The sequence below is a fragment of the Anolis carolinensis genome, chromosome 3, assembly GCF_035594765.1.
Source record: "Anolis carolinensis isolate JA03-04 chromosome 3, rAnoCar3.1.pri, whole genome shotgun sequence".
In the NCBI taxonomy this organism is placed as follows: Eukaryota; Metazoa; Chordata; class Lepidosauria; order Squamata; family Dactyloidae; genus Anolis; species Anolis carolinensis.
In genome coordinates this window covers 186684741-186698819 of record NC_085843.1, presented here as the reverse complement: position 1 = coordinate 186698819, position 14079 = coordinate 186684741, and the positions used below count along the sequence as shown (strand labels likewise).

General features: G+C 43.5%; 1 protein-coding gene across 7 annotated transcripts in view; it reads left to right on the top strand.

Annotated features, from left to right (window-relative positions):
* pax2 (paired box 2) overlaps nt 1-14079 on the top strand; it is a 143794-nt gene that overhangs the window by 779 nt on the left and 128936 nt on the right. For 3 of the 7 annotated variants that reach the window (XM_062975901.1, XM_062975897.1, XM_062975898.1), the window contains exons 2-4: nt 6412-6580; nt 6757-6909; nt 7424-7621. In XM_062975901.1, coding sequence (XP_062831971.1) covers nt 6412-6580; nt 6757-6909; nt 7424-7621 — 520 coding nt within the window. The remainder of the gene's footprint in view (nt 1-6411; nt 6581-6756; nt 6910-7423; nt 7622-14079) is intronic. The other 4 variants (XM_062975903.1, XM_062975902.1, XM_062975899.1 and 1 more) reach the window with 2 other exon arrangements.

The following is a 14079-nucleotide window of genomic DNA, read 5'->3' as shown; positions in this document are numbered from 1 at the left end:
TTTTTTCTCCTTCTACTCTTCCTCCTTCTCCTCTTCCTCCTTCTTCTCCTTTTCCTTCTCCTTCTCCTCCTCCTCCTACTTCTTCCCCTTCCCCTCCTTCTCTTTCTCCTCCTTCCCCTCTCAAATCGGCTGAAATTATATCGCCTTCTCGGGAGTTTGGCTTTGCGTGCGAATCCTTCTCCCATCGGGTTTCCTCGCCTTCCTCGGGCCTGTATCTCAAAACGCAGTCCGGAGAATCAGGAAGGCTTTTTTTTCTCCTTCTCCTCTTCCTCCTTCTCTTACTTCTCCTCCTTCTCTTTCTCCCTCTGCTGCTTCTCCTCCTTCCCCTCTCAAATCGGCTGAAATTATATTGCCTTCTCGGGAGTTTGGGTTTGCGTGCGAATCCTTCTCCCATTCGGTTTCCTCGCCTTCCTCGGGCCTGTATCTCAAAACGCAGTCCGGAGAATCGCTAACAAAACCCACTTCGCAAACAGAGGGGGGGGGGCAGAGGAGGAGGACGAACCGCGGCCACCCCACCCCAACAACCCCCTCATGGTGCCCTTAGTGTAAGAGGCGGCTTCAGGAGTGGGGAGACTGGGAAGGACCCACGGGGAAACGGCGCCTGGGCGCAGGCAGTGAAGGAGTCAGTCAGGGCAACGTTGAATACTTATTCTCATTCCAAGCTAAGCCCTTCACACCCTTCGCTATGTCCAAGGGAACACAAAACAAAACAAAGCGCCACTTCCAGAGAAACAAATAGAAATCCCTGTGTGTATTTGTGAGACTGGGACATTTCTGAGACAGGGAGTAATTTCCCAACAAGGAGTCAATTCCCAACAAAAGCGCACTGCATCTGGTTTACATTTAGAAAGGGTTGTTTCTAAATGGTTATCTATTTTTGAGAAGGAGTTTTTGCCATTTAAGAGCAGTTTTTGGGCGAGAGGGTCAATTACGAGTCCTTTCATTGAGGGAATTGATAACGGTTACAGCATTCATTGAATGTGAAAATGTTTGGAGAGGCCGGGTTTCTCCTTAGATCTAAAAGCACTGAAAACTAAACGAAGGCAATTCACTGGCTCAGTCTCTTTTCCTCTCTTTTTGAGCTGCTTTCGAAATTGAGGGATTCCGCCTATTCCGCAAGGCATTTGGACGCCCGAACAGAGTGCCAGCCACATAATGTAGTTTTCATAATACAGGTTAATCGCATTGAACCGGATAATGTGAACCTACCCTGCCATGCAATGCCGTTCGATGCACTTCAAACTCTCTTCTGAAAATTGCATTATATGGCATTATGCAGATGGGGACCCTGACACATTACATACATTTAATATAAGAGAATGAGAGGGGTCCCCATCTATACTGCCAGATAATGCAGTTTCGGGGTGTAGTTGAATTGCATTATAGAAGTCTACATTGCCACATTGTGCAGGTCAATGTGTTTAAACTCTGTGCATTGTATGGCATTATGTAGATGAGGCCCCAGACACATAAGGGGAGCACATCACACACATTTAATGTAAGGAAAAGGGCAGGGTGCACATCTATACTGACATATAATATAGTTTCCATATACAGTTGAACTGCATTGAACTGTATTATATGAGCCTAGACTGCCATATAATGTAGTTCAGCTGTAGGAGTCTACACTGCTATATAATGCAGTTCAATGCACTATTCTGAAATTGTATTATATGGCATTATATAGATGGGGGCCCTGACTCATAACACACATTTAATATAAGGGAAGGACGGGGGTCCCCATCTATACTGCCATATAATGCAGTTTTAGAGTGCAGTTGAACCGCATTATATAAGTCTACACTACAATATAATGCATTATATAGCATTATGTAGATGACGCCCCAGATACATAAGGGAAGGACATCACACACATTTAATATAAGGGAAGGACGGGAGTCCCCATCTATACTGCCATATAATGCAGTTTTAGAGTGCAGTTGAACCGCATTATATAAGTCTATACTGCCATATAGTGCAATGTCTATTCTCTGCATTATATGGCATTATTTAGATGAGGCCACAGATACTTAAGGGAAGGACATCACACACATTTAATATAAGGGAAGGACGGGAGTCCCCATCTATACCACCATATAATGCAGTTTTAGAGTGCAGTTAAACCGCATTATATAAGTCTATACTGCCATATAGAGCAATGTCTACTCTCTACATTATATAGATGAGGCCCCAGATACGTAAGGGAAAGACATCACACACATTTAATATAAGGGAATGTTTTGGAGTGCAGTTGAACCTCATTATATATGTCTACACTGCCTTATAGTGCAATGTGTACTCTCTGCATTATATGGCATTAAGTAGATGAGGCCCCAGATACATAAGAGAAGGACATCACACACATTTAATATAAGGGAAGGGTCCCAGCTATATTGCCATATAATAGTTTCCGTATACAGTTGAACTGCATTGAACTGCATGATATGAGCCTAGACTGCCACATAATGCAGTTCAACTGTATATAGAAACTGCATTATATGGCAGTATAGAAGCGGACCATGTCCTTCTCTTATATTAAATGTGTGTGATGCCCTTCCCTTCCCTGAGTCTATAACGTAGTTCGATGCAGCAAAACCGTCTGAGTCTACACTGCCATATAATGCAGTTCAATGCGCTTCTGAAATGGCAAGAAAGAAAGGCTCTAAACTCCAACCCAGGGAATGCGAAGTCGGTCCGGTGTGCTCGGGGAAGAGGCAGGTGCAATAATCTGAATTATTAATCCCTTAATCTTTTTTGCATCTGTTGCCTGTTAATACTCTGTAATGCGAGTTATCAAAGGTGCTCTGAATTATTCAGCAACGAGGTGCGGGAGAAATTGCCTGCTGGTAACTTTAGAGGCAACATCTGCAAAAGGGGACCCGAGACCAAAGGGAGAAAACAAACAGACACCGAGGGGAGACAGAGACAGAAAGAGAGGCCAGTCATAGAAACAAAACAAACACATTCTCGTCTTCTCCACCGATTGCGCGAAAATCATTCGGGAGGCGAAGTGGGCACGTTGCGAGACAAGGCGTTAAAGCGCTTTGAAACAAGGGCTCCAAAAGGCCGGTTGAGGCTCGGGGAGGAAGTGACAAGACCGATTTGCGGGGAGGCTCGGGATCGATCGCAGGGCAAGGAGAGTTTCCACGGCGTTCAGAGCCAATAAGTCAGTGTCACAAACACGGAGGGAGAGAGAGAGGGGCGGCGGAAAGGGAGAAAGGGGGATACAAAAACACAAACAGATCGTTTCTCAGGAAGCGGGGCTTCCCTTTCTCCCCTCCGCCTTGGGAAAACCCGGGATCGCCTCGCTTCTCGCTTCCCCTTCGCGGTTTCCCGGTCTCTGACCCTGGCGTCGCTTTTGCCCCGGTTTTAGTGCAGATTCCCTCCCAAACAGCTCGTCCCTTGTGTCCCTCTTGCAGGCTTCACTTCGGGTCAGGCCTCTGAGTGCAATTCATCATCATAAGAACTAGGAAAAAAACACAGAAATGTCAGAAACTGGACCACGATCGATCCCTGTTGAAACTGCCTCGATTTGAAAATCCCGAACCTCATATTTCCCCTGCAGTATTTGTTTTGGTTCAACCAGAAATATATATAATGTGATCTGTCCGAACAGAGGAGGGTGTTTATTATTATTATTATTAGTAGTAGTATTAGTATTAAAACGCTCTAAAATCAGGGCAGTAAATAAAGAGCAACGCTCAGAAAACAGGAGAATTCCAGACAGGAAACAATCAGGGCCTGCTAACACCTCCTAACAAAGGATTCCCCCCAGGCAGGAAGCAGCCAGGCTTTGAAGCTGCAAGGTTCTTCAATGCTAATCAAGGTGATCGTTTCTTGTCTGGAATTCCCCTGTCTTCTGAGTGTTGCTCTTTATTTACTGTCCTGATACACTTCCCAACAAAGGACTCTTGTCTGGAATTACCCTGTCTTCTCCTCCTCCTCCTCCTTCTTCTTCTTCTTCTTCTTCTTCTTCTTCTTCTTCTTCTTCTTCTTCTTCTTCTTCTTCTTCTTCTTCTTCTTCTTCTTCTTCCTCTTCTTCTTCCTCTTCTTCATTTTCTTCTTCATTAAATGCGGCTTCCAACGAAAGCAAAACCAACTACCGAGGTTAGGCAGACATTTATTTCTCCCCCATTCGAAACGATTCCTTAGCTCCCTTCCACACAGCCATATAACCCAGAACATCGAGGCAGAATAACCCACAATATCTGCCTTGAACTGGTGTATCTGAGTCCACACTGACATATGTCCCAGTTCAAGCAGATAATGTGGGATTTTACTCAGCTGTGTGGAAGGGGCCGTAAAAGACATAACTTAACAGAAAATATAACGGATAGACCCCCCAAAATATGTCACTGATTATGTTAAATTGTGTGTAATATCACTCAGAAGCCCAAGTATATTTTTCCAGGTTGTTTGACTCGAGCAATCCCATAGGAATGAATAAGACTACGCCAGTGTAGTAAGCCTGGGGATCGGCGCTGGGATGTTACCTAGCGAGGCCTCATCTAAAACTGCATGGAGCCCCCGGTGGCGCAATGGGTTAAACGCTTGTGTTGACAGAACTGCTGACCGAAAGGTCGGAGGTTCGAATCCCCGACTTGCAGTTTCTGAAGTAGCTCCTGACACAAAAAATAAACCACATAATGCAGTTTCATAAGTTTGCCAGCATTAAACTGGGTTTCTTCCACTCGAAAATTCACTTTACCGGCTGTATAACACTAGAGTGTGTCTTAGAATGGCAGGTGTATCTTACCTATAGATTGTCGAAGGCTTTCAAAGGCCAAAATCAGGTTTCCGGGCTGTATGATGGACGGGAGAAGAAAAAATCTAAAACGGCCAGTTTCATAAGTTTGACTGCATTTAACTGGGTTTCACTTTAAAGATTCACTTTGCCGCCTGTATAAAAACATGGTGAGTCTTAGGGCTCTTCCACACAACCATATAACACAGAATATCAAGAAATCCCACAATATCTGCTTTGTACTGAAATATATGGCAGTTCAAAGAAGATAATGTGGGATTTCCTGCCTTGATATTCTGGGATATAGGGCTGTGTGGAAGGGCCCTTAGAATGGCAGGTGTATCTTACCTATAGATTGTCGAAGGCTTTCACAGGCCGGAATCACTGGGATGCTGGCTGTATGATGGCCGTGATCTAGCAGCACTTACTCCTGACCTTTCACCTGCATCTGTGGCTGGCACTTCAGAGAATCTTACCTGGCTAAGGGTATTTAAAAAACTCTAAAATTAGGACATAAAAACAGAAATGCTGGGCCACTCTAACAACTACCATGTCAGGCTACACAGAGAAGCCACAGAAATCCATAAACATGTGGAGAATTCCAACAGAAAGGAGGAAAACATGAAAATGAACAAAATCTGGCTACCGGTAAAAAAACCTCCAAAATCAGGACAGTATAAGACAAAAGGAATTCCAGACATGAACCAATCAGGACCAGCTAACACCTCCTAACAAAGGATTTCCCCAGGCAGGAAGCAGTCAGGCTTTAAAGCTGAAAGGCTTTTCAATGCTAATCAAAGCGATGGTTCCTTGTCTGGAATTCCCCCCTCTCCTGAGTGTTGTTCTTTACTTACTGTCCTGATACACTTCCCAACAAAGGCTTCCCCCCAGGCAGGAAGCAGCCAGGCTTTGAAGCTGAAAGGCTATTCAATGCTAATCAAGGTGAGCAACTGCAACATTCACACTAGCCTCAGGCAGACAGGAGTTCTTTCTCCCACCCTGGACAATATTCCAGAGATATGTAAACTCCGCTTGCCTAGTTTCCAACAGACCTCACAACCACATAGATATGGGCGGAACGTCAGGAGAGAATGCTTCTGGGACATGACCAGACAGCCCGGAAAACTCACAGCAACCCAGATCTCTTCCCTGAAAGAGATGGTACTGAAACGAGGGTGGGCTCATGTAATATAGTGTTTGTTTTTTTTCGTGTCAGGAGCAATTTGAGTCGCTTCTGGAGTGAAAGAATTGGCCGTCTGCAAGGACGTTGCCCAGGGGACGCCCGGATGTTTTTGATGTTTTTACCATCCTTGTGGGAGGCTGGAGCTGATAGAGGGAGCTCATCCGCGCTCTCCCCGGGTGGGATTCGAACCTGGCAGCTTTCACGTCAGCAACCCAACCTTCAAGTCAGGAGGCTTTAGTTCACTACGCCATCGGGGGCTCCACTGTAATGTAGTGAAAGTAGATGAGACCTTAGTCCCAGCCGAAGGGAAAGCGGGGCGAACGGGCCCGAGGGCAGCCGATCCCTCCCCACTCTCGGGGTCCCTGCTTCTCCCCTTCCCCGCGCGGTGTCCGCCTGAGCTGCCCCGACTAATGCCTGCCTCTCTCCCCCCTCCCCGCCCCGTCCCGTGTGCGTGGGTGCTTGTGTTTCCGTTCTCTCTCCCCAGCAGGGCACGGGGGTGTCAACCAGCTCGGGGGGGTCTTCGTGAACGGCAGGCCCCTTCCCGACGTGGTGAGGCAGCGCATCGTGGAGCTGGCGCACCAAGGGGTCCGGCCTTGCGACATCTCCCGGCAGCTGCGGGTCAGCCACGGCTGCGTCAGCAAGATCCTGGGCAGGTGAGCCTCAGGCGCGGGTTGGGCGTGGAAGCGGGTGCGGAGGATTGGGCTGGGGAGGGGGCCAGAGCCCGAGAGAAAGCGAGAGAGAGAGAGACAGACTGAGGGAGCCCAGGCGCACCCCACCAAGCCAACCCGCCTCCTTTTCCTTTCTTTTGTCTGGCGCTATCTGAAAACAGGGACCTGCTGTGGGTTCGGAAAGAGGGGGAGAGCCCAAACCAGCAAAGAAACAAACCGATTGCAACCCCATTTGCTGTGAGACCCGCCGGCAAGTCTCCCCTCCCCGCCTCCCAGCTCAGCCAGGCCGGGCCCTACTTTCTCTCCAGCCCCAGGTCAGCGGGAAGCGGCAGGCCGGGGCCTTTATTTTCTGGCGTGCCCTTTGCATTAGATCGGGCCCTCGGCAGAGCTTGGCTCCGGTGGGGAGTGGGAGACGAGGCAGCCCCGCCCCCACCCTGGGCATGCCGTGGGAGGGAGCGAGGGAGGGGGAGGGAATGAAACACGCGCGCAGTCCGTGGGGTTTGAACACGCGCGCAATCCGCGTGAGGAGAGCGAGGAAAAGAGGTGCCTGGAGTGCCTAGCTTGGGAGGGCTGGGAAGGCAATCGAAAAGCGACGGGGAAAAATCAAGCAAATTCCTATATCGGCTGTAGTTTGCATGGCACTGAGGGGAGGGCGGTGTGGGAGCTCTTATCACCCCCTTCTTAGGCTTCGCTCATTGATGTCCCAGAAATACTCTAAACCTCTAAAACTCGGGGTTGGCGCCACGTGGGCGGAGGGGCTTCCGAAATCTCCGGACACGTGTCTTCCCGTCTGAGCCTGGCTCTTGGCCTTCTTCTTCCCTCGGCCAGGTACTACGAGACGGGGAGCATCAAGCCCGGCGTGATCGGCGGCTCCAAGCCCAAAGTGGCCACCCCCAAAGTGGTGGACAAGATCGCCGAGTACAAGAGGCAGAACCCCACCATGTTCGCCTGGGAGATCCGGGACCGGCTACTGGCCGAAGGCATCTGCGACAACGACACCGTCCCCAGCGTGTCCTCCATCAACCGGTAAGGCCTCCTTTCCTACCCCAAGAAAGAGGCCCCGCCAAAGGCCGAGAAATACACACACACATACACACAAGGCGCCTCCCCTGAACCAACTTTGGGGGCTTCTGTTCATGAAAGCGGCCCATAAACCCCAAAGCGATAGGCGCGACGCCTCCTCTCCCAACTCAGAACAAACTTCGGCTCCCATTCGCCTCGGGAGATGGCGGGAAAGGGCATGAGCTGGACAACTTCTTGGCCCCCTTCCACACATACGGTAGAGTCTCACTTAAACAAGCTTTGCTTATCCAAGTTTCTGGATTATCCGAGCCATTTTTGTAGTCAATGTTTTCAATATATCGTGATATTTTGGTGCTAAATTCGAAAATACAGTAACCAAACCGGCCCCCTTCCACACATACAGTAGAGTTTCACTTATCCAAGCTTCTGGATTATCCAAGCCATTTTGGTGCTAAATTCGTAAATACAGTAACCAAACCGGCCCCCTTCCACACATACAGTAGAGCAGGGGTCCTCAAACTTTTAAAGCAGAGGGCCGGTCCACAATCCTTCAGACTGTTGAGGGGCCGAATTATCATTTGAAAAAAACAACAACGAACCAATTCCAATGCACACTGCACATATCTTATTTGTATTGCAAAACAACAACAACAATAACAATGAAAGAACAATACAATATTTAAAAATCAAAACAATTTTAACCAACATAAACCTATCAGGATTTCAATAGGAAGTGTGGGCCTACTTCTGGCCAATGAGATAGTCAGGTTAATTAGGATTATTGTTGTTGTGTGCCTTCAAGTCATTTCAGACTCTGGGGGAGCCTAAGTCTAAAATTATTTATTTATTCATTTACTGCATGTATTTACTACATTTATATCCCGCCCTTCTCACCCCAAAGGGGACTCAGAGCAGCTGTATGTACATACGATATATTATATTATTAGCATTGCACAATATTAGCATTATATATTACTATATTGAACTATACCACTATACTGTAATATTATATGTAATATATAACATATAATTAATATTATTATATGATATTATTATTAGTACTATATTGTATAAAATGATAATATTATTATCAATATCATATGTATATACAATATATTATATTATTAAAACTGATATAAAAATATTATATTATATATGAGGGCGGGGGCCAGGTAAATGACCTTGGAGGGCCGCATCCGGCCCCCGGGCCTTAGTTTGGGGACCCCTGCAGTAGAGTCTCACTTATCCAAGCTTTGCTTATCCAAGCTTCTGGATTATCCAAGCCATTTTTGTAGTCAATGTTTTCAATATATTGTGATATTTTGGTGCTAAATTTGTAAATACAGTAACCAAACCGGCCCCCTTCCACACATACAGTAGAGTCTCACTTATCCAAGCTTTGCTTATCCAAGTTTCTGGATTATCCACGCCATTTTTGTAGTCAGCGTTTTCAATATATCGTGATATTTTGGTGCTAAATTCGTAAATACAGTAACCAAACCGGCCCCCTTCCACACATACAGTAGAGTCGCACTTATCCAAGCTTTGCTTACCCAAGTTTCTGGATTATCCGAGCCATTTTTGTAGTCAATGTTTTCAATATATCATGATATTTTGGTTCTAAATTCGTAAATACAGTAATTACTACATAGCATTGAACTACTTTTTCTGTCAAATTTGTTGTTAAACATGATGTGTTGGTGCTTAATTTGTAAAATCATAACCTAATTTGATGTTTAATAGGCTTTTCCTTAATCCCTCTTTATTATCCAACATATTCGCTTATCCAACATTCTGCCGGCCCGTTTATGTTGGATAAGTGAGACTCTACTGTAATTGGTTTTACTTCTACATGAGTATGGGCAGAACTGTACACTACTTCTTGTCTCAAACGTGTTTTTAAATGTGTACCACTCCTTGCAACTACAGTAGAGTCTCACTTATCCAAGCCTTGCTTATCCAAGTTTCTGGATTATCCGAGCCATTTTTGTAGTCAATGTTTTTAATATATCATGAAAATTTGTTGCTAAATTCATAAATACGGCAATTACAACAGAACATTACTGCGTATTGAACTACTTTTTCTGTCAAATTTGTTGTATAACATGATGTTTTGGTGCTTAATTTGTAAAATCATAACCCAATTTGATGTTTAATAGGCTTTTCCTTAATCCCTCCTTATTATCCAAGATATTCGCTTATCCAAGCTTCTGCCGGCCCATTTAGCTTGGATAAGTGAGATTCTACTGTTTCAGAATATCAAGGTAGAAAATCCCACAATAGCTGCACTGAACTGGGTTCTCTGAGTCCATACTCAGATAATGTGGGATTTGCTGCCTTGATATTCTGGGATATAGGGCTGCGTGGAAGCGCCCTGAAAAAGGTGTTTTTCTTGGTCTTGGCAATTTAACCTATAAAAGCAATGTGCTCCACAGACAGCATTACACCATGAAAAGACCAAATGGTTTATTTGTCTCCAGCAAACAGAGCCCATTAGTCCCCTTTGCTGCTTCCTACAACAAGAAGGCCTTCTTTGCTTTCCAAGCAGTGCTTCTTCTTGACTCAGGGCCCTTCCTCACATCTATATAAGGCAGAAAATCCCACAATATCTGCTTTGAACTGGGTTATCTGAGTCCACACTGACATATATTCCAGTTCAAAGCAGAACATGTTGGATTTTATTCAGCTGTGTGAAAGGGCCCTCAGTCAGTCTTGGGGGTAATGGACAACTGTGAAAGGGATATTTTTATTTTCCATAGTTGAAGGGTCATAAAGGAGTGTGCCTCTTCCAATTTTTGTGATTGTAAAAGCAGTGGTTTCTCTCTTTTTCAGTATCTATATTTTACCCTTTCATATCCCACCTTTTGAAGTGCCTTGTATACTCTTCTTTCTTTTGTTTTTCCTCAAGTTTTTGGATCTAAATCTGCCTATGGCCTAAGTTTGGAAATAATAACAGTTTGACGTTAGAGTGTCTTTGAAGGCAGCCCAGAAAGAACAGACAAGAGACAGAACAGGACAGTTCTGAGTCCCCTTGGGGAGAGAGAGCAGCTTAAAAGTAAAGTTTTATTATTATTATTATTGTACAAAAATATTTGAAGAAAAATGCTAGCATTCCTTTTGTGTCTTCCCAAATTTCCGGGTATTTGGAGCCCAAATATGTGTTCTGAAATAACACATTCTCTTTGAGGCAGCCCTGAAATCAGGGGGCAAAATAGGATGGTGCCGAAAAGTGTACGTGCTGTACAAAAAATATTTCAATTAAAATGCTAGTATTCCTTTTGTTTCTTCCCAAGTTTCTGGATCCAAATCTGCTCATGGGCTAAGTTCGGAAATAATAACAGTGTGACATTAGAGGCAGCCCAGGGGCCATAACAGGACAGTTCCCCCATTTATGTGCTCTACAGAAATATTTGAAGAAAAATGCTAGCGTTCTTTTTGTTTATTCCTAAATTTCTGTGTATTTGGAGTCAAGATATGTGTTCTGAAATAACACAAAGAGTATCTTTGAGGCAGCCCTGAAATTAGGGGCAAAATAGGACGGTGCCGAAAAGTGCATCCGTGTATGTGCTGCGCAAAAATATTTCAAGGAACATGCTATTATTCCTTTTGTTTTTTCCCAAGTTTCTGGGTATATGGAGTCCAAATATGTGTCCAGAAGTAATCACAGTTTGACATTAGAGTATCTTTGAAGGCAGTCCTGAAATCAGGGGGCAAAATAGGACAATGCTGAAAAGTGCATTAGTGTATGTGCTGTACAAAAATATTTCATGTAAAATACTATTACAGTAGAGTCTCACTTATCCAACATTCTGGATTATCCAATGCATTTTTGTAGTCAATGTTTTCAATACATAGTGATATTTTGGTGCTAAATTTGTAAATACAGCAATTACTACATAGTATTACTGCGTATTGAATAACTTTTTCTGTTAAATTTGTTGTATAACATGATGTTTTGGTGCTTAATTTGTAAAATCATAACCTAATTTGATGTTTAATAGGCTTTTCCTTAATCCCTCCTTATTATCCAACCTATGCGCTTATCCAACATTCTGCCGGCCCGTTTATGTTGGATAAGTGAGACTCTACTGTATTCCTTTTGTTTTTTCCCCCAAGTTTCTGGCTATATAGAGTCCAAATATGCATCCTGAAGTACCGTAATCACAGTTTGACATTAGAGTGTCTTTGAAGGCAGCCCTGAAATCAGGGGGCAAAATAGGACAGTGCTGAAAAGTGCATTAGTGTATGTGCAATACAAAAATATTTCAAGTAAAATGCCTGTCTTATACACAGCTTTGTAGTTCATGTCTCCCATAATATCTGGATAGACATTTCCCCTGTTTCTCTTTTTCTCAAACACATACATCACAGTTGTAAAATGAAGTGCCTGTGTTGAGACAACAGAACTGAATCGTCCTGATAGCTCTGTGAAAATCCAGTCCTGGAGTTTGCATACTCACAATAGATAGGAAAAAAACAGAAACATAAATTGTGGACTGAAAGCGAAATATGCCACTACCCACTATTCGTTGTGCTAATGTAGAAAAATAAAGGTCCTGTGAGGTGATACAGCAATTGTACTTTGGGGAGATCTACAATTAGTTGTACTAAACGGTATCTAGCTGAGATGTATAATACAAGCACATTAACGTTTTCGTTGTCACCAATCATCACTACAAACATGCAGGATGTGAATTGTGCAGATTTAAAAATTTATTCATTTTCATGGAAACCTAACATAGTTTGGCGGCTGTGTGCTTATCCAAGAACTCATGAAAAAACAATGTTATAGGTATCTGCATGGGTATATTTTGGGACAAGCCAACGAAGGTACACATGTGTTTTCTGCGCCTAATTGCAGGATAGGGCAGCTGCTGTTAAGTATTAAAGATTATGGACAGGAAAAAAGTATTATAGAATGTGGCCCCACAGAGACACTTGTATCCAGATGGACATAACTGTCTATACTATCTATCTCTACAGCTGCTTGGCTAAATAGTTAATCATGCAATACATACAAATTTGAGTCTTAAAAATACAGAAGCAATTTGCGTCATCAAGGAACAGAACAATGCTTTGTTTTGATTCATGTGGTTGTTGTGGATGCTTTTCCAAAATTCAAAGAACTAATTTCAGTTTTTTAAAATGGCATTTACTAGTTTGGAAAATGGTGTGAAATTATCCAAAATAATATCAAAACAGTAAGTAAAACGAGCTGGGAGAATGTACCTTGGCTTAAAAGAGATCCTCCCCACACACAGTCTCTCTGCAATACACTACTCGGCTATTGCAGGAAATTATCCTTCTGTGGGCCATCTGTATTAAAATGGTTATTAGGTTATGAACAGACTAACATAATACTGATTAGTTAATTATACAACTTCCAAAAAAAATGCAGCAACAACACCCAAATTCTACTGCCTCAGCTAGGTATTAAAGTAATAATGGTTTGACATTAGGGCGTCTTTGAACGTAGCTCTGGATGAACAGTCAAGGGACAGAATAGGACAGTGCATCAATTGGTTTAATTTAGGACTTGTGAAAGGACAGGATGTTCCTCCTGAATGCAGCAAAGCCTCCTTGGATGGTGCAGAAAGGCTGCTAGACCGAGGCAAGGCATCATCAGGGATTCTTTCTAGCTGGGGGGGCTGTCATTGTCTGCAGGGAAGAATCATACAATCCATGTTGCAGTGAGGATTTGTGCACACATTTTCTGCCCACATTGATGGGTTGCATGAGGATTGTGTAAGCCATGTCTAGTACAATATGCAGAATTCTGTTCCTTAGTCATAGTGATACCACTAAAATCCTCTGTTTGCATAGTATTTATCCATGGGTGCAATATTTATGTAGTATTCTGTTATTGCTGGTTTTCTAATCAGGACCATAATATTTTACCCTTAGTTGTTGCTTTAAGCTCCTTGTTTTGAGAAGTTTTAAATATGGCATAGATAGCAGTTTTTTAGTACAGTAAGAATTTCTCCAGCAGTGATTGCAGCTAACCCCAGGCATGTGAGAATATAATAAGTACCGTATATTCCACAATTGTTATAAATATACAATTGAGAATTGGGTGCTTCTTATTCATTTGGCTCTTTACTCAGTCTACGCCTGGAATTAAGTAAAATATACTAAGATGTCCACTGTTTTGGTATTTAATCTGATCTTTTAAATTTTTATTATTTTATTATTTTTCATACATAACATTACAAATCATAACATACTGTTACTCACTGTAGATGACTATTTACGGTTTTTGTAACTAAATTTCAAGTTCCGTTTGTACTTCCCTTTTCGATATAGATCATTAGTTTCCGCTTGAATCCCCCCTGGTCAAACCAGTTCTCGGGAAACTATAAATATTATATACCAAGCGGGTCACTTCATTCTTTTAATAAAAAAAAACTACCTGTGAGAAGATTTAAAAATGCGAGGGTCTCCACATACTTACTCCTTACTTT